The sequence below is a fragment of the Leuciscus leuciscus genome, assembly GCF_965113295.1.
Source record: "Leuciscus leuciscus genome assembly, contig: SUPER_11_unloc_4, whole genome shotgun sequence".
NCBI lineage: Eukaryota > Metazoa > Chordata > Actinopteri > Cypriniformes > Leuciscidae > Leuciscus > Leuciscus leuciscus.
The window spans coordinates 133,069-156,156 of record NW_028118543.1 but is presented as its reverse complement, the minus strand read 5'-3'; the positions used below and the strand labels follow the sequence as shown (position 1 = coordinate 156,156).

The 23,088-nt window shown below is 36.3% G+C and overlaps 1 protein-coding gene across 1 annotated transcript in view; it reads right to left on the bottom strand.

Moving 5' to 3' along the window:
* LOC309510207 (NLR family CARD domain-containing protein 3-like) overlaps positions 1-23,088 on the bottom strand; it is a gene marked incomplete at its 5' end in the record, with an annotated part of 36,948 nt that overhangs the window by 11,702 nt on the left and 2,158 nt on the right. Inside the window, 4 exons of the mRNA XM_082191244.1 lie at positions 456-625; positions 8,454-8,624; positions 19,719-19,892; positions 20,634-22,231. Of these exons, the coding sequence (XP_082047370.1) occupies positions 456-625; positions 8,454-8,624; positions 19,719-19,892; positions 20,634-22,231 (2,113 nt within the window). The remainder of the gene's footprint in view (positions 1-455; positions 626-8,453; positions 8,625-19,718; positions 19,893-20,633; positions 22,232-23,088) is intronic.

The window sequence follows — 23,088 nt, the reverse complement described above, 5'->3', positions numbered from 1 at the left end:
CAAAAGAGTCAGCAATAGAGGCTTGGCATTCACTGCTAACCACTCTTCGTGGGCTTCAGATTTAAGTTGTAACTGAGATTTGGAGATCTGGATCCAGGGGGCGGATGGGTTATACCTGGGGTTTTTTTTTAGTTTTATATATATATATATATTTTTTTTAATATTATGTTAATCATATGCTTAATTATATATGCTTATGTATAGGTATGTATGTGAAAATATATATGTATGTGTGTGTGTGAATATATATATATGTTTATACTCTATTTTTGTGGCTTGTATATACCTGTATGTATTGTTTTTTCTAAAAGAAAAAATGAATAAAAATTTGATCACAAAAAAAAACAAGCAAAGTTGGTGATCATTGAGTAAAAAAGTTAAAAACTATTACATAACTAATACATAATATATTTACCAAGGACAAAATATGTGTTTATCAGAGAGTTCATCTTAACCCAGTTTCTCCAGTCTACAGTGAGGATCCTCCAGTACAGCAGAGAGCAGATGAACTGAATCTCCTAGTTTATTCCCAGACAGATTCAGATCTCTCAGGTGTGAGGGGTTTGATCTCAGAGCTGAAGCCAGAGCAGAACAACCTTCATCTGTGACTCCACAATCCCTCAACCTGTAGAGAACAATGACACACTCTTCACTCTCTCAGTTCAGATCAGTTTAACACAAGGGTCCGCAGCCGTACTGCAGGGGGTTCGTCAATTAATGCTTGATCACAAATAGTTTGTTAAATTAAAAAATGGAAAAAAACATCACAAAGTCAAATTTAAATATAAGCACTCTCAAGCGAATGCAAGATCATCCTCAGTTGATTCTGTAATAATATCATACTGACAAACTCTCAAGTGTGTTTTTGTGTTTGAGCTCTGGAGAACGTCAAATGTTTTTACAGCGGTGAGAAATGTAGCCAATCACAGTCATGTTTGTTGGTCTATTGAACGCAGTGGCCAATCAGAGGTGTTTCATTTTGTCAGAGTCCACTCACCGAGATATAAGGGCCCTGTCCTAAATGGCACACTTCATATGCACTTTCAGTCTTGTAGACTTACAATGGCTTCTGCGTGCCCGTTAAGTCCATAGGGTGTCCCATTTAGTAATGTTAGGTTTCAGAAGGGTACTCACGAGCGCCCCTCTGCGGTCGATATGTGCTCTAAATGCGCACTGAAGCGATCGAGCTCCACAGCTGACTTGCTCACGACAGTCAAAGTGGCGTTACGTCAGGAAAGTGCGGACTCAGAGGAAGACCGCGAGTGTTTAGGGTGCCGTTTGTGACAGGGCCAAACTCACAATTGCGTGACATAAATAGCAATTGCAAGAAAAAGTCAGAATTGCGAGTTTGTACCTTGCAATTCTGAGGGGAAAAACAGTCAGAATTGTGAGATAAAAAGTCACAATTATCTTTTAAATTGTTTTATTTCGTGGCGGAAATAATCTTCCATAAATTAGAGGCAACCAGTGGCGAATTATTCTTCCAGGTTTTGATGTCATCCCTGTAGCTCTATTCACAGTCAGCTTTCCTTTCGCATGAAACCCCCCAAATGCCAGCAAACCAATGAGAATGCTATGGAAGCTTATGGGTAGCAATATTCAATTTGAAATGTAATATGTAAAATGGTAATGCATTTCTGTATTTAAATTTACATTTTCTATTACATTTGTGCAACTTTTGGTGCAAAATGAAAATTCAATTATATAATTTACATTTGCCATTTCATACACTAGTTTTAATATGTAAATTGAACATTTTAACGCTTTATAAGTTGCAAAATTAAAATTAAAATGTATTACAGAAATTATTAGATATGTTTAACATGTTCAAACAAATAATGTAGCAAAATGATCATTCAAATGTTATTTTTCTTAATTGCATTTACACCCACAGTTAAGACACTTGCGATTGCATTTTCATTAAATGTCCCGCAATGAATGAAGCAAAATTCAATGTGCAAATTGAAAATGCATTCCGCCGTCAATCACTGCGTGAAGTTGGATTTAAATTTAAGTTAAATGAAGTTAAATTTAATAATATTCAGAACAGAACAATACAAAAAATAACTATAAACAAGCCGAAACGAAATAATTTAAAGCGAAAGTGAAAGTAAGCGGCGTTGGGCTCACGCATCTCTCTCATTAGAATCAAAATGTTTCAACATTCGTGATGTATTTGGATGGTAAACTATTCTTTATTATAGGCTTTTTACTTCACTCACGTTCCATTATCGACGGAAAAAATCATCCTCTTCACATGTGCAAAAATGTGCTTGGAAACATCACAGTGGAGCGGTGCTTACTGTGAATGTACGAATTATACCTCTGACTATTTAAACAGAGCAGTGCAATTTTTATATGTTAGGTTGACTATTTTATTATTATATTTTATTACGGCTATAATGAACAGGCTGCAAGATTACAATGCTGGAATATGTTGTGTGTGTGTGTGTGTGTGTGTGTGTGTGTGTGTGTGTGTGTGTGTGTGTGTGTGTGTGTGTGTGTGTGTGTGTGTGTGTGTGTGTGTGTGTGTGTGTGTGTGTGTGTGTGTGAGGCGCGGGCGCGATCGAAAAGTGGAAACATAAAAACATACTCCGTCATGTTCATACAAGACATCATTCAAACTGCAAAGTGTTGCAAAACGTTGGAGGATATTTTGTAAATAATTTATTTAATATGTTTTGTGACAGTTTGTTTTCAGAAGTTTCAAAGAGTTAAAACTTTTTAAGTATCTATTTTTTATTAAGTATTTATTTTGTATTAATAATAACCTCATTGTATTCATTTATAATGTAACATTATATCGTGACATTTGTGTCAATAATCATCAAACAGGTGACTCCGCGTGGTGGGAGGGGGCCCCCAAATCAAATTCTGCTTAGGGCCCCCAAAAGGCTCGGGCCGGCACTGCAGCCTGTAGCACGATGACGTAGCTGGATCAGATCCAGTACATACTGGATGGTTGTGTGTTTTGGCGACGTCATAGACGCATGCGCAGTACCGATCTCTGGGTTATAATGCGCTGGTCTTAGTATACTCAATATAATTTTTTTTTTTAAACAACAAAACAATACAACATACAATTTTAGAGTCAGGGGAGCAAAGAAAACTCTCTCACACACACACACACAAATCTAAATAAATAATAATAAATCACAAGAATACAATACCATTGTATCAATCAACGATTTTGAAGACAGTACACAAATTAACAGTCTTAATAGCTTTTCCATTAGTACTAGAATGAATAGTAGAAAAGTAATTTTCAAATTCTTTAAGGAATACTGAGAAAAGGGGCTTTTTGTTAGAAAACTTACACTTATGGATGTGAAATTTGACTAATAAAATTAACAGATTAATTACAAAAGCCTCCTTAATCACACTGTTATCATACTTTGAATATCCAAAAATTACATTTTCAAAATGCAAAACTAAATTAGAGAGTACCTTTTCCTTAATAAACAGACACTTCATACCATAACTTTTTCACACGACTACAATGCCAGAAAATGTGGGGAACTGTTTCCAAGTGCAAAGAGCAAAACGAGCAACTTACATCAATGTCTTAAACTTACTAAGGAAATGTTTGACAGGGTAGAATTTGTGCAATATCTTGAAAGAGATTTCTTTCACCTTGTTTGTAACCAAAAACTTCTGAGGTAAAAACCAGACACTTTCCCAATCAAGGTCATTAACAAATTTAGTCCAATAAGCAATAGAGCAAGATTTGGTGACAACCTCCTTTAAAAATAGAGAACGAATAGATTGGTTATTGTTTTTGTACTGTAAAAAACTAATTTTGCCACATACTGTGTCAGCTGGGTTAATTATGGCCATATCAACTGATGACAACACACTTCTACATAAGGAAATTATACCAGAATTGATTGTAGAAAATACAAGAGCAAATTCCTTGGGAGTCAGGAAAATTAAAGTGCAGAAGAAACTCGTCATACGTCATAAGGTATCCTTGAGAGTTAAACAAATGACAAACTAGAACAATACCCTTTTCAAACCAGCTTTTAAAAAAATACTTTTGTGTTTATACAAAATACAACGATTATTCCAAATAAGAAAACGGTGCGGAGAGAAGTTGTGCTTGTAGATCAGTTTCCAAGCCAATAAAGCTTGAGCATGAAAGGCAGAAAGTTTCACTGGCAATTTGTCAATTTTATAATCACACATTAGTAAAAAAGAAAGACCCCCAAGTCGGTCAAAAATAAAATTAGGAATAAAATTCCACAAAGAAGGTTTTTTCAAACAAAATTTTAACCAATTAATTTTGAGGGTATTAGTCTGCTCAATATTGTATTGAGATGATGTTCTAACCTGTGTAGTAGTAGTACTGATAAATAGTAATAAGTCATTATTGATGAATAATTATTTACATAAATGTGATGCTTAAGTTATCCTAGTTTCTCTCTACATACATGCAAAATAGTTCATTTTACAACATTTTAAATCACATGATTTTAAACCTAAATTTTATGGATTAATAGCATGTGGTCACCGCAAGTATTATTATTTTTTTAATGCGTGTATACAGAACATTTTAAAATTAAGCCATTTAGTTTTATTCAGGTCATATTTGCTGTTGAGTGGAAGCAAAAATGAGTCAAGTAATTGTCTCTGTAATTTTAATCCTAAAGCTACAATAAAATATGGTCTGTAAACAACTTAACATACCAGTACACATTCAAGAGAAAATGCAAAAATAATAACAGCATCAAGAAAAGAAATCTTGTCAGATGTCAAAAAAAAAAGAAAAAGAAGTGCTTAAAGATATTTTGTCTGGTAAGAGTTCCTTCTTTAATGGCTAATTTTTCCACAGTGATCTGTACATAAGGTTCCTCTTAATTTGCTGTATAACATGTACGCACAAAAAAAAAAAAAAAAAGATTTTAAGTTTAAAATACAAACTGATCACATCACTGATCAACTCTCTTCTAGTGCGCATGCATATATGACGTCACCCAAACACACCACCGCGCATGCGCGTAACAGCGTCCAGTACGTGTTGGATCTGATCCAGCTACGTCATCGTGCTACAGGCTGCAGAGAGGACTTCTTGAGAGTAGTCGAGTGCAGGCGGGGAGGAGCTGCAAATGGACACGTGAAGTCGGACACTTTCTGGTTCCCGTAGTGACCGCTCACGTGGTGTTTGCATACTTTACCACAGCTGAAGTGAAATAAATTCAATATTTGCCAAATAATACACAGATGTTTCAGAGACATTTTCATTCAATACTTTATGTACTGCTTCATACAGCGTCTGTTTGAACAAGAATAAAGTTCAACATAAACTTCTATCAATGAAGTGGAGTCTACGTTTTTTAATCAGTTTTAATTTGATAAATATGACACAATATAACATCGCAACTACATGAAAAGAGTGTTTACTGTTATAAAAAAACCTGATTTGTGAGCTTTAGAGGAACTAAAGGTGTTCGAATAAACACGAAACACACGTGATCGTTGTCATGCGGTGAATCCGGCCAATCGTGGAACAGCTGTGTCGTTATCAGAGCTCGTGCAGCCGCTCTTGAGAAGCTGCGCTGGCTGAGTTCTCCGGCTACTCTCGAATCGCTCTCGCGGTACTTTGATGGCATACGTCACAGTCACATGGCGTCGGCACTTTATCAAGTCGGACAAAATTTCTAACCGGCATGCACTGCTTCAAGTCAGCCTCCGATCGGTCTGCGCAGACCTGCATGAAGTCGAACAAGCCTTGTGTGAAGTTGGCCCCGCCCCCTCCCACCCTGTCAATCACTGCGTGAAGTTGGCCCCGCCCCCTCCCACCCTGTCAATCACTGCGTGAAGTTGGCCCCGCCCCCTCCCACCCTGTCAATCACTGTGTGAAGTTGGCCCCGCCCCCTCCCGCCCTGTCAATCACTGTGTGAAGTTGGCCCCGCCCCCTCCCACCCTGTCAATCACTGTGTGAAGTTGAATATTGCTACCCATATGCTTCCATAGAACGCGAAACAATGATGATAACGCATAATAACGCCAGCGTTGTGGATACACTTACCCAAAACCCTCCATAACTTTTCAATTAATTTCACATTTATTTGTATAGTGCTTTTCACAATACATATTGTTTCAAAGCAGCTTTACAGAAAATTTATTTTATTTTATTTATAACTGGCACTTATCTGGAAAAAAAAGTTTAATGGCAAATAAATAAATGACGGACAGTAACATATGTACAGTATTACCATAATTTTATTATGTAAGCTTTATTTTACACCTCAAACGACAAGGGAATTTATAGTCATATTTATAGTGTTAATATTAATTTGCGAGTCCACAAACTCATTCTCTTAAATGGCTTGGGTCTGCAGAGCATTCACAGCGTACAGTATACGGACTGAATGCCCCTGACCTGAAGCTTTTATATCAAGACCATTTTCATGTTTATCATTTATTTCTATTATTTGCGTTGCCTTATAACTTCATGCTTGCAGTTTAACACATATGTGTTTATTACCACAACAGTAAATAAGTGTCTTTAGAAATGTTATAATATATTTGATTATTATAACTCACTTTTCTCCTCACTTAACAAATCTGTTCTTTATCGACTGCAATCTATTCCAAATTCTGCTGCTAGGTTACTCACTAGATCAAATAGGCGCACTCATATCACCCCGATACTTTGCTCCCTTCACTGGCTTCCTGTAATTTACAGGATCCAATTCAAAATTGTAACCATAACCTATAGGGCTTTACATGGTCAGGCCCCTGCTTATCTTGCTGACATAATTCATCTTCATACCCCTCTCCGGTCTCTCAGGTCTAATAATCTGCTATCTACGCCACGCACTCGTTTAAAGACAGGTGGGGATAGAGCCTTCGCCGCTATGGCACCCAGACTATGGAATGCTTTGCCAACCAGTATTAGGTTTGCTGAGAATGTGGACAGTTTTAGGGGACAAGTGAAGAATAATTTGTTCAGGTTAGCTTTTGGGTAATCTCTGTCCTTTTATATATTGAAAATTGTATCTGTTTTATTTTATTTTATTTTGTTCTTTATTATGTTTTATTGTCTATTGTAAAGCGCTTTGTGACCTAGTCTGTGAAAGGCGCTGTATAAATACATTTTACTTACTCATAATATATTTTATAATGAAAAAGACTAATAAAATTGTCTCTTCATATTAAATGGATAACAATATATGTCTGGACACTTGAAAAATGTGTAATAATGGGGTCTATAAAACTTAAACATTTAATGATTTATAAGCATTTCACATATTTCTACACTAATTATACAAAACTATTCTGCCAGTGCACCATACTGTACAAATGAACTAGATCAATGTTCATTCTTGTCTGAAACTTTGGAGGAGACAAAAATGAGACCACCAGGGTCTTTAGTTTAGGGAAAAACTCTGAGCACAGTGTGTGATGTTGCTGAGATTTCTTCTAAACTTTGGAGGAGACAACTATGAGATCTCCAGTATGAAGGGCCGTATAGGAAACAATTATTGAAAAGCCTCAACACTAGTGGAACAAAAAACATTGATCAACCTTGGTGAAATTCATTCATACGCATTACTGAAATAAGAAGAGATTTCGGTAGTTGATGATGGCTAATTTCCCTTGAAAAGGAAGTTGTGTGTCCGCACTTCTGTTTAATTTGGCGCGTCTCACAAACTCTTTTAAGCAATGTCTGTTAGTTGTAACGAGTTGTATGGGAAGCCAAACACACCAACAGTGGGACGAAACGGAGCGGTGTTACAGAGCTCGTGCCGTGCTGACATCATCGGTGCGGCTCAATGGACCGAGCTGTGTGACCGACTCGACATCGCAGGGAGGACGTGTTTGCTAGCGAAACCGAATGGACAGAGCAAACTAATCTCACCAGCGCGACGCTGACCATGTTACTTTATTCATTACTGCTCCGCAGAAGTTCAGGTGTTTTCCCTGCATATAAGATAATGAAGATCAGCATGAAGTTATTACATTTCTTTTGCTTATTATCTTTCATATTAGTACATTAGTAGTGTTTGAAAAGCTACTTTGAAGAATTGTATTTTTGTAGCCACGGAAAGAGCTGTTCAAAGCAGAAACTTCAACGATTAAGGACTATGCAGTGCCGGGGGAACTATAGGATCAGGGTTGGGAAACACTATTATTACACAGAAACATCATTAGGGAAAACACTGTTGAGTAAACGTGGGGGAAAAGAGTTGTCATTGTAGTCAGAGTGAAACAGACTAAAATTATTGAACATAATGAATATAATGAAATACTGAAAAAATTTAAAGGATATATTTTAAAAAGAATGTAAAAATGAACACTAATACCAGATCATGAGATTAGACATTTGTGTACACCTGTGATTTCTGTGCTGAGATTTAGTGTTTACAGAACATTTTACAAGCTAATTTTAGTCCTAAAATTCTTACTGAGGACAAAGACATGTGTGACAATCAGAGAGACAATCTTACCTCAGTGTGTCCAGTTTACAGTGAGGATCCTCCAGTACAGCAGAGAGCAGATGAACTGAATCTCCTAGTTTATTCCCCCACAGATCCAGATATCTCAGGTGTGAGGGGTTTGATCTCAGAGCTGAAGCCAGAGCAGAACAACCTTCATCTGTGACTCCACAATCACTCAACCTGTAGAGAACAATGACACACTCTTCACTCTCTCAGTTCAGATCAACACGTACAAGCCACAATTCTACACAGACTATTAAATATGTCTAAATTTCAATTGGAGATTTATCAGTCATAAAAAAATTAAGAAAAACAAAGAGCTTTCAACACATGTTCTTCATAAATCCAACCGTTCTAAATGAGCTCAAACACAACTACACCTCTTCTCTGTGACAGACTCATCGTGAAGATGAAAGCACACAAGAGTATGGTAGGTTAACTACTGACTATAAGTAACTTTGCAACTACATGCCAACTTATTCTAACACTAACCCTACTAGTCTACTAATAAATCTATTAACACTCCAATGGGAGTTAGTAGACATGTGCAACTGTACTGATAGTCAACAGAATGTGTTCAAGGGACCATTAAAATAAAGTGAAACCAATATGGTCAAACCTAAACTGATAATTATGACAACACTGTTGCTGACAGTGAACATACCATGAGGTTTTACTGGATATGCAGTGATTGTTTCTGTCTTCCTAATGCTACCTTCTGCCTCTCTGTTTTGCTCTTGCACACAATCTACTTCATGCCTTCTGTCCTCTGATTGATAGTTTATACTTTTTTTTTATCAAATAAAGTATTTTTTGCTGAGAAATGATTTATTAATGATTCATGATTTTTATAAATTAATGTAAGAAACATTTACTGGACTGAAGCAACTGGGTTTATTGATTATTCACCATTTGTTAATGTTACATTTTTTATTCTTTTGACATTTTTTCATGTTAATATAAATGTCAAATATGACACAACAGGCTTTTAGGGAACATTTTCCATCTCTTAATTATTATTGATTTGCATTGAATTGCATATATGTGTCAGGCAGTGTTGGGAAAGTTCACTTTCTACATGAACTAGTTCAAAGTTCAGTTAACACATTTTTAAATGAACTAGTTCAGTTCATAGTTCAAACTTCAAATTTTGAACTAAAGTTCACAGTTCCAAAAAATGAACTAGTTCAGTTCTTTTTTTCAATATGTTGCTGCAAACTATTATTTTTCAAAATTATTGCCACAGCCCATATAAAACCACAGACAGCAATTATGTTATCAGTTTTAACACTGAAACTATGCGTCAGATTTCATCTTCATATCCAATTTTAAAATCCTTATCCAACCAGGGTTTACATAGCATTGAGGGTAGGGTTGCCAACTAAACAAATGCGGGACAATCGTGCATGGTTCTTTACAGGAAAATGAGGGACACTCAAAAATATTTGTAGGCTATAGGCTAGGCCAACATAACACAGTAGGCCTATATGTCATTTCAGGTTCGTATGCGTTTAAAAGGTTTTCAGACAACACATTTGTTTTGATTAAAGTCATATTACACACAAACCATAGTTCAAAATAATAGCATTTATCTGAAATAGAAAGCTTTTGTAATTATACACTACTTTTAAAGAAATTAATAGCCTACTTTTATTCAGCAAGTACATTTATAATGCTACGTTTTTTTATTTCGGATAAATTTACTTTGAACCTTTTATTTATCAAAGAATCCTGATTTTTTTTTCTTTCTTTTTTTTTTACATTAATAATAATTAATGTATAAATGTTTCTTGGTCAGCAAATCACATCAGTATATTATTCGACTCAGGATGATTTGATGCTTTCTTGCGTGGCTGGATGTATGTTGGACTCACAATAATCACGTTGTTTGAATTCGTTAAAACTGATTTGCCGAAATCAAAACCCAGTCGGAGAGTGAAAGGGATTTGCCGTTAGCGCGAGTCCGGATCGAAGCGACCAGACAGCGGAGGATTCTGTGCGCAAATCAAACAATGATTTGTCCCAAAATAATAATTAATTCTCAATTTAGAGTTTGTTATTCGTATGGTCTGATCTCTGGGTCTGATGCGCGTGAGTGTGGACTGTGATTGGATGATGACCGGTGTCGTGATCAAGTGTTGCTGTTGTATCAGATTCAGTCATACATCAGTGGTTAGATCAGCGTCAATAAACGGGACAACGGAGGTTCCGAACGGGACAAATACATTTCTATAGAAATCTTGCACCCTTTTGAACGAAGTTAAACTGAGAGAGCGTGCCGTTCACAGACACCAGAATGAACGAGTTCACAGTAACGTTCATCAGGCAGTAACAGAGTACGTTCAGTTCACGTTCGCCCAAAATATGAACGAGTTCATGAACTATCTATCGTTCAATGAACGCGTTCAGGCACAACACCGGTGTCAAGGTTTTACACTTATGTTTGGCCACATAGATTATATATGTTCATTGTGTCTCTTGTTGGTTTTCAGTCTCTGTCATTATGTCTCCTGTGCCTTGTTCCCTGTTTGTGTATTTAAGTCACCCTTCTCCTGAGTACTTTGCTCAGTGTTTCCAGTGCCATGACCAAGTCTAGGTCATTCTCTTGCTGTGCCTCTTTTGGAGTTATCTAAATCTAATTTGTGTACCTGGTATAGTTCCTTTGTTTTGTTTAATTGACTTTTGCTCTTTGAAATTTTGGAGTACTCACAGATCTTTTTGTGAACTTTTTTTCAAATTCCTTCTGGATTTACTTTGTGGACTTTTTGGATTTACTTTTTGGAACTGTTGTCAATCTATTTGTGGAAGTTTTTTGGAGTTTACTTTTTGGATTTATCCTAGGAAAGTTTGGACGTTCCTTTTCATCAAATACAAGATTTGAAGATATTTCCCAGAACTGTCATCTGGTTTTCTGCATTTGGGTTCACCTTTTGACTGTGTTCAAGTTTTCACACTAGTCCTAACCCTGTGTTTCTGACAGTATGAGCCATAAAAGCGATGTATAAATATGATACTCAACAAAAAAAACACACATGCGGACTTCCGGTTATGGCGTGGAGATAAGCGGTAACGTTATCTTGCGTCGCTTCCACTTTCATCTAATTTCATCAATAATCGCTCTTGCATTACTAATAGAAAGTATTTACTGATATTTCATATATTCCTAACAAATATGGCACCTAAATTGTCGAAAAATAAAGGAGGAAAAACGTCTAAATCAGATCGAGATGAAGGGCTCTCCGCCTCCGAAGACCACGAGGAGGTGAAGTTAGCGGGTGTTACACAAAGTTCGGAGGCCGAGTCTTCAGACGCAGAGACATCGAGGGAAAGTAATCCCGCTAACTTGGATAATATTTTCCAAGCAATCATCTCACTAAAGTCTGAGTTTTCTGCTAAATTTGAATCGGTGTTAACCATCTTGACGGACGTTAAGAATCAAATACGTGACTGCTCCGCTAGACTGTCAGAAGCAGAGGAGAGAATATCTCAGACCGAGGACACCGTTAACAAGCTGCAATCTACAGCTAAAATGTTGGAAGACAAAATAAAGTCGCTGTCTGCTAAAACAGAAGATCTGGAAAATCGCAGTCGGCGTTCCAACTTACGGTTGGTGGGGCTGCCGGAGAAAGCTGAAGGCAGGGACGCGTGTGGCTTTCTGGAAAATTGGCTTCCTGACGCACTGGGGATAGAACCTCTTCGCTCTCCGCTGATCATTGAACGAGCTCACAGAATCGCAAGTGTCAGATCAGACGACAAAGCACCGCCGAGGGCATTAATAATGAAGTTCCTCAATTACAAAGACAAAGTCCGGGTATTGAATGCGGCCAGAGAAAAAAAAGAGGTTCTGTACAAAGGCAAGCGAGTGATGCTCTTTCCTGATTTTTCAGCCGAGGTCAGCAAGAAACGCCAGCGCTACAACGAGGTCAAGAAAAAGCTTAGAGCAAAAGGTTTGGATTACAGATTCCTCTTCCCCTCACGGCTACAGGTGTCTTTCAATGGAACATTATATACTTTTGAGAACCCTGGAGAAGTTGAAACCTTTTTGGACAATCCACCAGAGTAGAGTCCAATAGAAATAGGGTGAGTCACTGATGTAATGAACTGGATTAAAAATATAATGCCAGAGACTTTAGACTTTGATAATGCCCACTTTATACACTTGTTTTGATCATTTTTAGTTTTACTATTAGTCAATCATTCATTTATTTATTTAATTTTTGCATGGGCATGGGGTTGCGACTGAAAGAGTGCAAACGTAATCAGTTGGACAATGTTCACCGACCTGTGTGGGGAAATTTATATTTTGCCCCCCATCCTTTAATATAATTTATTTATTTGTGTATTTTATTTTATTTTTACTGATTTTTATTATATTTTTATTTTTTATTTTTTGCATAACCTATCAGTGTAAATAGTTAGCTACATACTAAAGAGCTTAAGTACGGAAGTGTTGGCGCGAGTTGACATAAGGAGAACGGTTCCTCAGGGAGAGAGAGTCGGTGGACCCGTGTTGTTTCTAGTGAAGTTAAATTCAGGGGATAAGTGTGGTCGAAACGACCTGGGAAATGTGTTCATTTAGTTTAATTTGTATTTTTTTTTCTTCTTTTTCTATGTCTAATTGTTCAACTAGGGGCTGCTTTTTATTTTTGGTCTATAATTTTACGAATATGTTCATTCTGGTGTATTTTGGAGACATTCAAGTGTTGAATAGAAGAAAAGGGTGCATTGCATATATAATTAATAACAATGTCTAGAGAAGTAAAGCTTAAAATTACATCCTGGAACTGTAGGGGACTTAACAATATTACAAAACTCAAGCAGGTCATGCTCCGACTCAAACAATTGCAGTGCAAAATTGTGTTCCTTCAAGAAACACATCTAAGATCTGAAGATATAATAAGGGTTAGAAGGAGATGGCCTGGACAAGTTTTTTCTGCATCTTATAGTAGCCAAGCACGAGGAGTAATTATTTTGATTCATAAATCTATACCATTTCAGATGTCTGAGGTAAAATACGATACTATGGGGAGGTATGTCATTATAAAGGGAACCCTTTTGTCAGAAACACTAAACTTAATTAACGTATACGGTCCCAATATAGATAATGCTGCATTCTTTACTAACCTATTCTTAACTATTTCCTCACTTCAGGGTCACTATATAATGGGAGGTGACTTTAACTGCACCCTAGATCCGGGTAAAGATCGATCTTCTGGAGTCGATCGGTCACACAATCAAACAAGAAAAGTACTAAAATCTTTTATAAATGACTTAAATTTAATTGATATATGGAGAAACCAAAAGCCCACAGATATCCAATTCTCATGTTACTCAAGTACGCACAAGACTCACTCAAGAATTGACTATTTTCTTATATCAGCACCTCTCCTGTCAAAGATTCAGGACTGTTGGTATGATAGTATGGTACTATCAGATCATGCTTCCATATCTCTGATATACATGGATGCCAATTTAAGAAGTGACCCACCAAACTGGAGATTACATCCAAAGTGGCTAGGAAATTCAAAGTTTATTGAATATATGGAACAACAGATTGACCTATATTTCGATATGAATACTTCAGAAACATCAGCTAGTACTAGGTGGGAAGCATTTAAAGCCTTTATTAGAGGTCAGATAATTAGTTACACTAAAACAAAATCAAAATTATGTAATCAAAAGTTAAATCTTCTGGATTCTAAATTGAAAGACCTAGAAAAAAGACAATTTCAAAATCAAATTAATGATACAAAAATTGATCAGGAAATATTATTTCTTAGAGCCCAGTATGAAGAGATGTCCGCCTCTAGAGTGGCAAGCAGTATGATGAAACTGAAACAAAGCTATTATGATCAAGGCGAAAAGCCAGGGAAACTTTTAGCATGGAGAATCAAACAGTTACAATCCGAAAGTGCTATTAATTCTATTCAGGAAGAGGGGGGAGATATTACGGCGGATCCTGTTAAAATAAATAATGCGTTTAAAGATTTTTTTAGCTCTTTATACAGCTCAGAATATACAGAAGATAGGAAACAACAAGAAACTTTTTTAAATGAGATTAAAATTCCTAAGATTTCTAATGAGGTAAAATACAATCTTGAAACAGATTTATCAGAAGAAGTAGTTTTAAGTGCTATTGAGAATCTGAGAGGTGGTCGAACTCCTGGACCAGACGGAATTCCTATAGATTTTTATAAGAAGTTTAAGAAAAAATTAGCCTCTCCTATCTTAAATATGTTTAAAGAGTCATACCAACAAGGTGTACTCCCTCCATCTTTAAGAGGTGCACTGATTATGCTCCTTCTTAAACCCAACAAATTAAAAACAAAGTGTGAATCCTATCGTCCAATTTCATTACTAAACTCTGATACAAAGATACTTAGTAAGATATTGGCAAAAAGACTAGAAAATGTCTTACCAAATATAGTGGACCGTGATCAGAACGGATTTGTGAAAGGCCGTCAGGGATTTCACAATGTACGAATGTTGTTTCATATTTTACATCATAAAAAGGATTCTCCAGATACAGCAATTTTATCTTTAGATGCAGAGAAGGCCTTTGATAGGGTGGAGTGGCCTTTCCTCTGGGAGGTTCTACAAAGGTTTGGTTTTGGGGAAGTATTTTGCTCATGGATTAAGTTATTGTATACACACCCTACAGCAGAGGTTCTGACCAATGGAATAATTTCAAGGCCTTTCAAAGTAAACAGAGGCACCCGGCAGGGATGTCCTCTGTCACCACTTTTGTTTCTCTTGGTAATTGAACCATTTGCTATTGCAGTACGGGATGAAAGCTACATTAGTGGAATTAGGATCGGCTCAATAACACACTGCATATCCCTATATGCAGATGATGTTTTATTATTTCTTACAGAGCTCAGCCAATCTATTCCAGCTTTACTCAATCTCATAAAAAGGTTCGGGAAATTTTCTGGCTATAAGATAAATCAGTCTAAATCCTCTATTTTATTTCTCAATCAAGAGGAAAAGTCAAAATTATCATACATAACTTCCAATCTTAATGTTACAGATTCATTTACATACTTAGGACTCCAGATTGTGGCAGATATAGAAAAAATAACCTCATTGAACTACAATGCCCTAACAAATTCAATTACTAAGTCTATAGATAGATGGTCAGGTTTACCAATCTCATTAATCGGTCGCATTAATATTTTAAAAATGAATACACTACCCAAAATAATTTATTATTTCCAAAATATCCCTTTGCCCCCCACTACTTCATTTTTCACCATTCTACGAAGAATATTTATCCAGTTTATTTGGAATAATAAACACCCAAGAGTCCGGACATCTTTGCTTTACCTACCATACGATAGGGGAGGATTGAAACTCCCAAATATTCAAGCATACTATTGGGCATCCCAGTTAAGAGCGATAATGTTTCATTTTTCGGCAAGTGCTCCTCCTAAATGGCTAGAAATAGAAAATTTATTTGTGAAATCGAAGATTCCTTTTAACTTGTATCTTTATTCAACCAATATAAAAATACTACAGAAAAATTTGAGTGCAATATCATTTAATCCAATAGTACTGAATATGATTAATGTCTGGGGGAAAGTACGAATTCATCTAAAGGAAAAAGAGTCTCTATCTGTATTTAGCCCAATATGGGGGAATGATAATTTTATACCTGGTCGAAAGGATTTAGGCTTTCGACTCTGGGCTCAGAATGGTGTGTGGAAAGTTAAAGATCTATACAAAGATGGCGTTCTAATGTCATTTACTGATATTACTGATAAGTTCAAAATCCCTAAAAAACATTATTATAAATATTTGCAAATTAGGAATTTTATACGTACTGCCCGGGGACAAGGACTGGCTGAACCAGAGCTAACTAATCTAGAGAAATGTATATCTAAACCAAGCCTTGGTGGAGGACACATATCTTGTTTATACAACATGTTATTGTTAGGTTCTCAGGAGTCATCTACATCCAGATTAGCCATGTGGGAACAAGACCTTGGATTAAAAATAGATAAGGAAAAATGGGAGCAAACATGTACAAAAGCTCAAACACAGACAGTTAACAGCAGACTAAAACTGTTACAGTACAATTGGCTTATGCGCACTTATATAACCCCGGTAAAACTAAATAAAATTCATAGCAACATACCAGATACTTGTTTTAAATGTAACAGTGAAAAAGGCACGTTGATTCATTGTATGTGGGAATGTGATCAAATAAAAGAGTTTTGGAAAGAAATTAATAATATGATATGGCATATAGTCTCAGTGAGATTGCCACTGGATCCTGGGCTTTTCATTATTGGTATTCATCCAGATAACTGGAAAATCAAAAAGGAAACTCAAGTATTGATAGATATGTGTATTCTACATGCTAATCGGCTCATCGCCATTTATTGGAAAAAGATAGAAAGGCCTACTATAACTCAATGGTTAAGAGAAATATCTTCATGCATTGCAGTGGAAAAGATAACATATATTCTTAAGGGTAAAGAAGACCAATTTAAGAGGATTTGGAGTCCCTTTTTATTATTTATTGAGCAAGGGGATATGAACAATATAATAGAGGAGGAACAAAATGCTTGATTAGGTAGTATATTCATTTGAAAATACATTTTAATTTGCACTAATCCTATTTTATTTTATTTATCTTATCTGTGGCTATTATTGATTGCAGTGTACTGTTAACTCTGTCTTCCAAAGTACATACTTTATTATCCAATGTTGGTTGTGCTATTGCACTTTTCATGTAATATGAGCCCCGGTGTTTGTTTGTTTGTTTTTTTTTTTTTGTTTTTTTTTTTTTGTACATTATATGTGATGTTACAGACATGTGATGTACATTGTTGTGTAAGTGTTTAAGAAAATGCAATAAAAACAGTATTACGTAAAAAAAAAAAAACACATGCATGCATATACAAGTTAGCATCTGTTTTTTGTTGAGTATCACATTACACACACACACGGCTTTTATGGATCATATATGCAATTTTTAACATAAAAAAAATGGTTTATCAATAAACCCCAGTTGCTTCAGTCTAATAAATGTTTCTTACATTTACATTTATAAAAATAAAAACTTTCTGAGCAAAAGGACTTTACTTGAATTTTGTTTTTGTTTTTTAAGTATAAACTATCAATCAGAGGACAGAAGGCATGAAGAAGACTGTGTACACGATGTTTCTCAGCAAAGTTTTGGTCATATTGATCATTCATAGGCCCTAGAAATTTGCATATTAAATATGATACAGTAGGCTAATATATTCATAAACAGGCATTGTTCGACCGAATTTTACAAAGAATGTTTAAAGTTATGAGAGAATACATGTTTTAAAATTGTTATTAAAATGTTGTAACACGCATTGCCAAACAAACATTCTTTTTTCCAATTAATTTATACTCCCAAAGGGGAAACGTATCCTGGGAGATACAAACATTTACAGGCAGATTATGGAAAATGTAAAAATTAAATCCATAAAATTTCAACATAAATATAATAAGCTAACACTTAACAACAACTATTTAACACATGTATCACTGAAGGCGGTTTAGTTTGAGATCTTTCACTTTTGAAAAAGTATTAAATCTCCTGATAAAAACACAGGCGAAGAAGAAGCAGAAACATGCAATATCATATGTGACCCGTGCTGGCAAAATGAGTCAATGCGTACAGGATCATTCTGAGCTACAGGCAAAATGGTCGAATTTGAGGTGTTCACAAAAATGAGTTCATTAAGCCCTCATCTAGTGATCCCAAGGGTCAAAATACCAATTAAACATTTAAAAGTATCTTTATTTGTATGTTTTCCTTTGTCCATGAAAAATTCAGTTTTCTCTGCTCGCTTCTCGACGACTGTGCTTTCCCTCAGCACAAGTTTGGTATTGTTTTAAAACGTAGCAATCCAACTTTGTGAATATTAATAGCGAATTCTCGATGGCATGAGTCTGAACCAATGAAATGTGATTTTCAAACTCATACTGATTTAAACAAAGTGATTTTACTCACATTGACTGACACATCCGAAGCGTGCCTCAAAGACGCCTCAGACAGCGCGTGATCCCGATATACTCTTATACCTACACAGAATTACAGTGTTTCAAAATATCTGTCTTGGCGAGTATTCAAGCAAACATAATCTGCTATGTCTTAAAGGTATAGCGGAGGATGTTTTACTTCCTGGTGGGTAACCTATACTATTGGTCCTCCTAATTGTCAATCATTCTGGTGAATCAATCAAACTTTTCAAAAAGTGGAGAGGGCGGGTCTTATCTAAAATTTGGAAAGATCCTCCGCTATACCTTTAAGTGAACATTTGGTTAACTGTTGGGGAAAAACAGCTGATGTGTAACATTATATTAGACCTGTGCAGTACAGTAGGTCTGAATATATAGGCTGTCTTTTTCATTAATTTTAATCAAACAATTGTGGTACCATGGGGGAAAAAAGTTGAATATATATTGTTCCTATAAATATTTGGTTTTGACTCGGTGGTGTGTGCCAAATGTGGTGTTATTACCCAAGATTTTAAGGTATGGTTGGTAGATGATTTTGTTTTGGAACCTTCAGAAAACTTTAACTCGATTTTTTTCAAAATTGACTTTGACTATTAAAGTCAAACAGGTGTAGCTCAGTCATGAACAATTGCTCATTGCGACTCATTTTGCCAGAACGGGTCACGTATGTAAGCAGACGCAAATGTAAAATCAAAACTGCCTAATGTTACTTAATGAAATGTCGACGCAGGACGAGGTATAGGACTGTGAAGCTTTGGGGGGGTTGCTGGACTTTATCTACTCCATCTGTGTTTTGATCATCGTTCTGAATCCGATCCAGACGTAGTCTAAATATCTAATATCTAAAAATTCTTAAATCAAGATACATAAGCAATTTTTCAGTATACAAGACTTAACATTTTAAGTTATTTTGCTTCTCAAGTAAATTTATCTTCAATTAAGAATACAAAAAAGAAAAGAAAACAAAAATACTGAGAAAGAAATTTATTTTCTGCAGTGTAGCCCTAAAATTTACATCAGAGCATTTAGTCCAGGGTTCCTCAAATCCGGTTTTGAAGTGCCGCTGTCCTGCAGAGTTTATCTCCAACCCTAATTAAAGACGCCTGAACAAGCTAATCCATGTCTTCAGAGTTACAGGAAGGAGAGTTTTATCAGGGTTTGAGCTAAACTCAGTAAGGCAGCGGCCCTCCAGTGCCAGATTTGTGGAACCCTGATTTAGTCTTACAGAAGACAATAACATGTCTGACTATGATATACCATAGATGATCTTACCCGAGTTTCTCCAGTTTACAGTCAGGATCCTTCAGTACAACAGAGAGAAGCTTCACACCCGGATTTCGCAGTTTTCTATTATTCAGATCCAGTTCTCTCAGTTGTGAGGGGTTTGATATCAGAGCTGAAGTCAGAGCAGCACAATCTTTCTCTGTGACTCCACAATCACTCAAACTGTAGAGAGATGAAAATCATACTTGGTTAACACTATGAACTGAAAACAAAAAGCAATAGAAAATTGAGAAAAAGTAGACAATTTGTAGATGGAGTAAAGAAAACACTGCACTTGGTCACCAATGGATGGCATTGTCTCAAAATTACTCAGGAACCTTGAAGTAATGGTGTCACAGATTACAATTGGAGAGAGTTAAGTGTGAATAAAAGACAAATGGGACATGGACTCAGGATAACAAACTCTCAGTGTGCAAAAGAACAAGATTCTGAACAGACACGACATATACAACATAAAATTAAACCAACTAACTCCTCGCTTTGCTCTAAATGTAAGACCGCATTCTTGGGCTAGAATTCTTGGCCTCCCTTGCAGGTGAATAACCAATAAACATGCTATATGAATATTAAATTTTTTGTCCGTTGTTGCCAGGAAAACTACTTTATAAATCATTTGTAACATTAAACTTGTTTGTTTTAAATGAATCCTCATGTTGAAGACATTGGGTGTCAGGTGCTTTAACACAAGTTTGAGTCAGCTTGTATTGTTTCCCAATCACATCTCCCCGTCATTATTCACATCAATAAAATAGATTTAAAAAAATCAGAAAAACAATAAAATCAAGTATGCTGCCATATTGCTCCTATTACTGATACAATAAATGTTTGTATGTTTCTTAGATTTATGAGCTTTTTATTTTCTTTTGTTTTAACAGTAAAGTGATAGTTTTCACTGATACTTACTGAACTTTAATCACGGGCAGCAGCTTCTGAAGAACCTTCAGTTTTTCAGCTTTATTGTTTTCTCCAACAAATGTATTAATATCAAACTTCTCCAGACTCTTCTCTGATGTCAACAACACAAAAACTACAGCTGACCACTGAGATGAAGAGAGTCTGGCTTCACTTATTGTTCCAGATTTCAGATACTGTTGTATTTCCTCGACTAGTGACTGGTCGCCCAGTTCATTCAGACAGTGGAACAGATTGATGGATTTCTCTGGAGAGTCAATGGTCCTGATCTTCTCCTTGATGTACTCAACTGTTTTCTCATTGCTGTCAGACTTTATTCTTCTTCTCAGTGTCATTAGTCCCTGAAGGAGAATCTGATGAGACTCCACTGACAACCCCAGAAGGAAGCGCAGGAAAAGGTCCAGATGCCCATTTTTACTCTGTAGAGCCTCATTCACGGCTCTCTCATGGAGCTCAGAAAATGAAACATGTTTAAACTTAACTTGAAACCAGTCCTTTAATACAAACAACTTATCTGGTTCAGAGACTGGGTCAAATACATTCCTGTTGTTGTTTGTGAAGCAGAGGTGCACATATAAAGCTGCTAGATGTTCCTGAACACTCAGATGAACAAAGCAGAAGACTTTCGCCTGATACAGGCCTGACTCCTCTCTGAAGATCTGAGTGCACAATCCTGAGTACACTGATGCTTCTGTCACATCAATGTCACACTCTCTCAGGTCTTTCTCATAGAAGATCACATTGCCTTTCACAAGCTGCTGAAAAGCCACTTTTCCCAGTTTGAGGATCATGTCTTCATCTGTCAGGTTCTTCTCATAGTCTTTCTCCTGTTTGATGTTGGACTGAAGGATCAGGAAGTGTGTGTACATTTGAGTGAGAGTCTTGGGAATCTCTCCACTCTCTGCTTCACTCAACATCTTCTCTAGAACAGTGGCTGAGATCCAGCAGAACACTGGGATGTGGCACATGATGTAGAGGCTCCTTGATGACTTCAGGTGTGAGATGATTGTATTGGCCAGACTCTGATCACTGATTCTCTTCCTGAAGTATTCCTCCTTCTGTGGCTCATTGAAGCCTCGTACCTCTGTCACTCGATGGACACACTCAGAGGGGACGAGATCGGCTGCTGCTGGTCTAGAGGTGATCCAGATCAGAGCAGAGGGAAGCAGATTCCCCACAATGAGGTTCGTCAGCAGTACGTCCACTGAGGCTGATTCACTTACATCACAAAACCTCACATCACTCTGAAAATCCAGAGACAGACGACACTCATCCAGACCATCAAAGATGAACAACACTTTATATTTGTCACTGGATATTTCCATTTCTTTTGTTTCAGGGAAAAACACATGAAGAAGATCTGAAAGACTGAGTGTTTTGTCCTTCATCAAATTGATCTCTCTGAAAGGTAGTGGAAATATGAGCTGGATGTCCTGATTCACTTTGCCTTCAGCCCAGTCTAGGATGAACTTCTGCACAGAGACTGTTTTTCCAATGCCAGCGACTCCCTTTGTCAGCACAGTTGTGATGGGTTTGTTTTGTCCAGGTAAAGGTTTAAAGATGTCATTGCATTTGATGGGTTTGTCAAATCAAATCAAATCAAAATTTATTTATAAAGCACAGTAAAAACAACAATAGTTGACCACTGTGCTGTACAATATCATACTAAAAAGGTATAAACAGGGTTTCTGCAGGGTTTGGTCAGTCAAATTTAAGACTTTTTAAGACCTTTTTATGACCATTATGATTGAAATTTATGACCTACACGAATTACGAAAAATCATTAAAATTCCTTTCAAAAGTTTATTTTTTTTATTGACTTTCATTGAAAGTAACAAGATGTATTATTTAAATGCCTAAAGACAGCTCCAACGCCTTCTTACCCAGTGTGCAATATGCTTGATACTGATTATTTGCAACAGGCTTGAGCCAACTACTAAACACACCATCTTTGAGCCATGGCTCGTTAAATGTACACTTTCCCATTGTGATAGACCGGGAGATTTCAGTTAGGGCTGGGCAATATGGCCAAAAACAATTATCACGATAATTGTTTTATATTAGTCAATATCGATAATTATCACGATAAATGTCAAATCTTTATTTCTTTCAAGTTTAAAGGCAGACTGTTGCTTCTAAGTGAAAGTTGTAGAAACCAGAGCTTTAATTGTGGTTTTAAACTAACTTTACTCTTTATTGTCAGAAAATATAATGACAAACACTTGCTAAAACAGGTGAACATTTCACAAATCTGAGGTAGGACATTTGTCATTTGTCCTTAACAAAATAAATATCTTTATTGGGAAAATAATTACTTAGTTTCTGCATGTGCTAATAGGGGCCAAGTCTTGAACCAGGTTTGTGTTGCCTAACTTTGATGGCACGTATCTTCAGGAAATGTATGAAAAACAGTAGCCTAAATACATTATTAAATACTGTAAATATT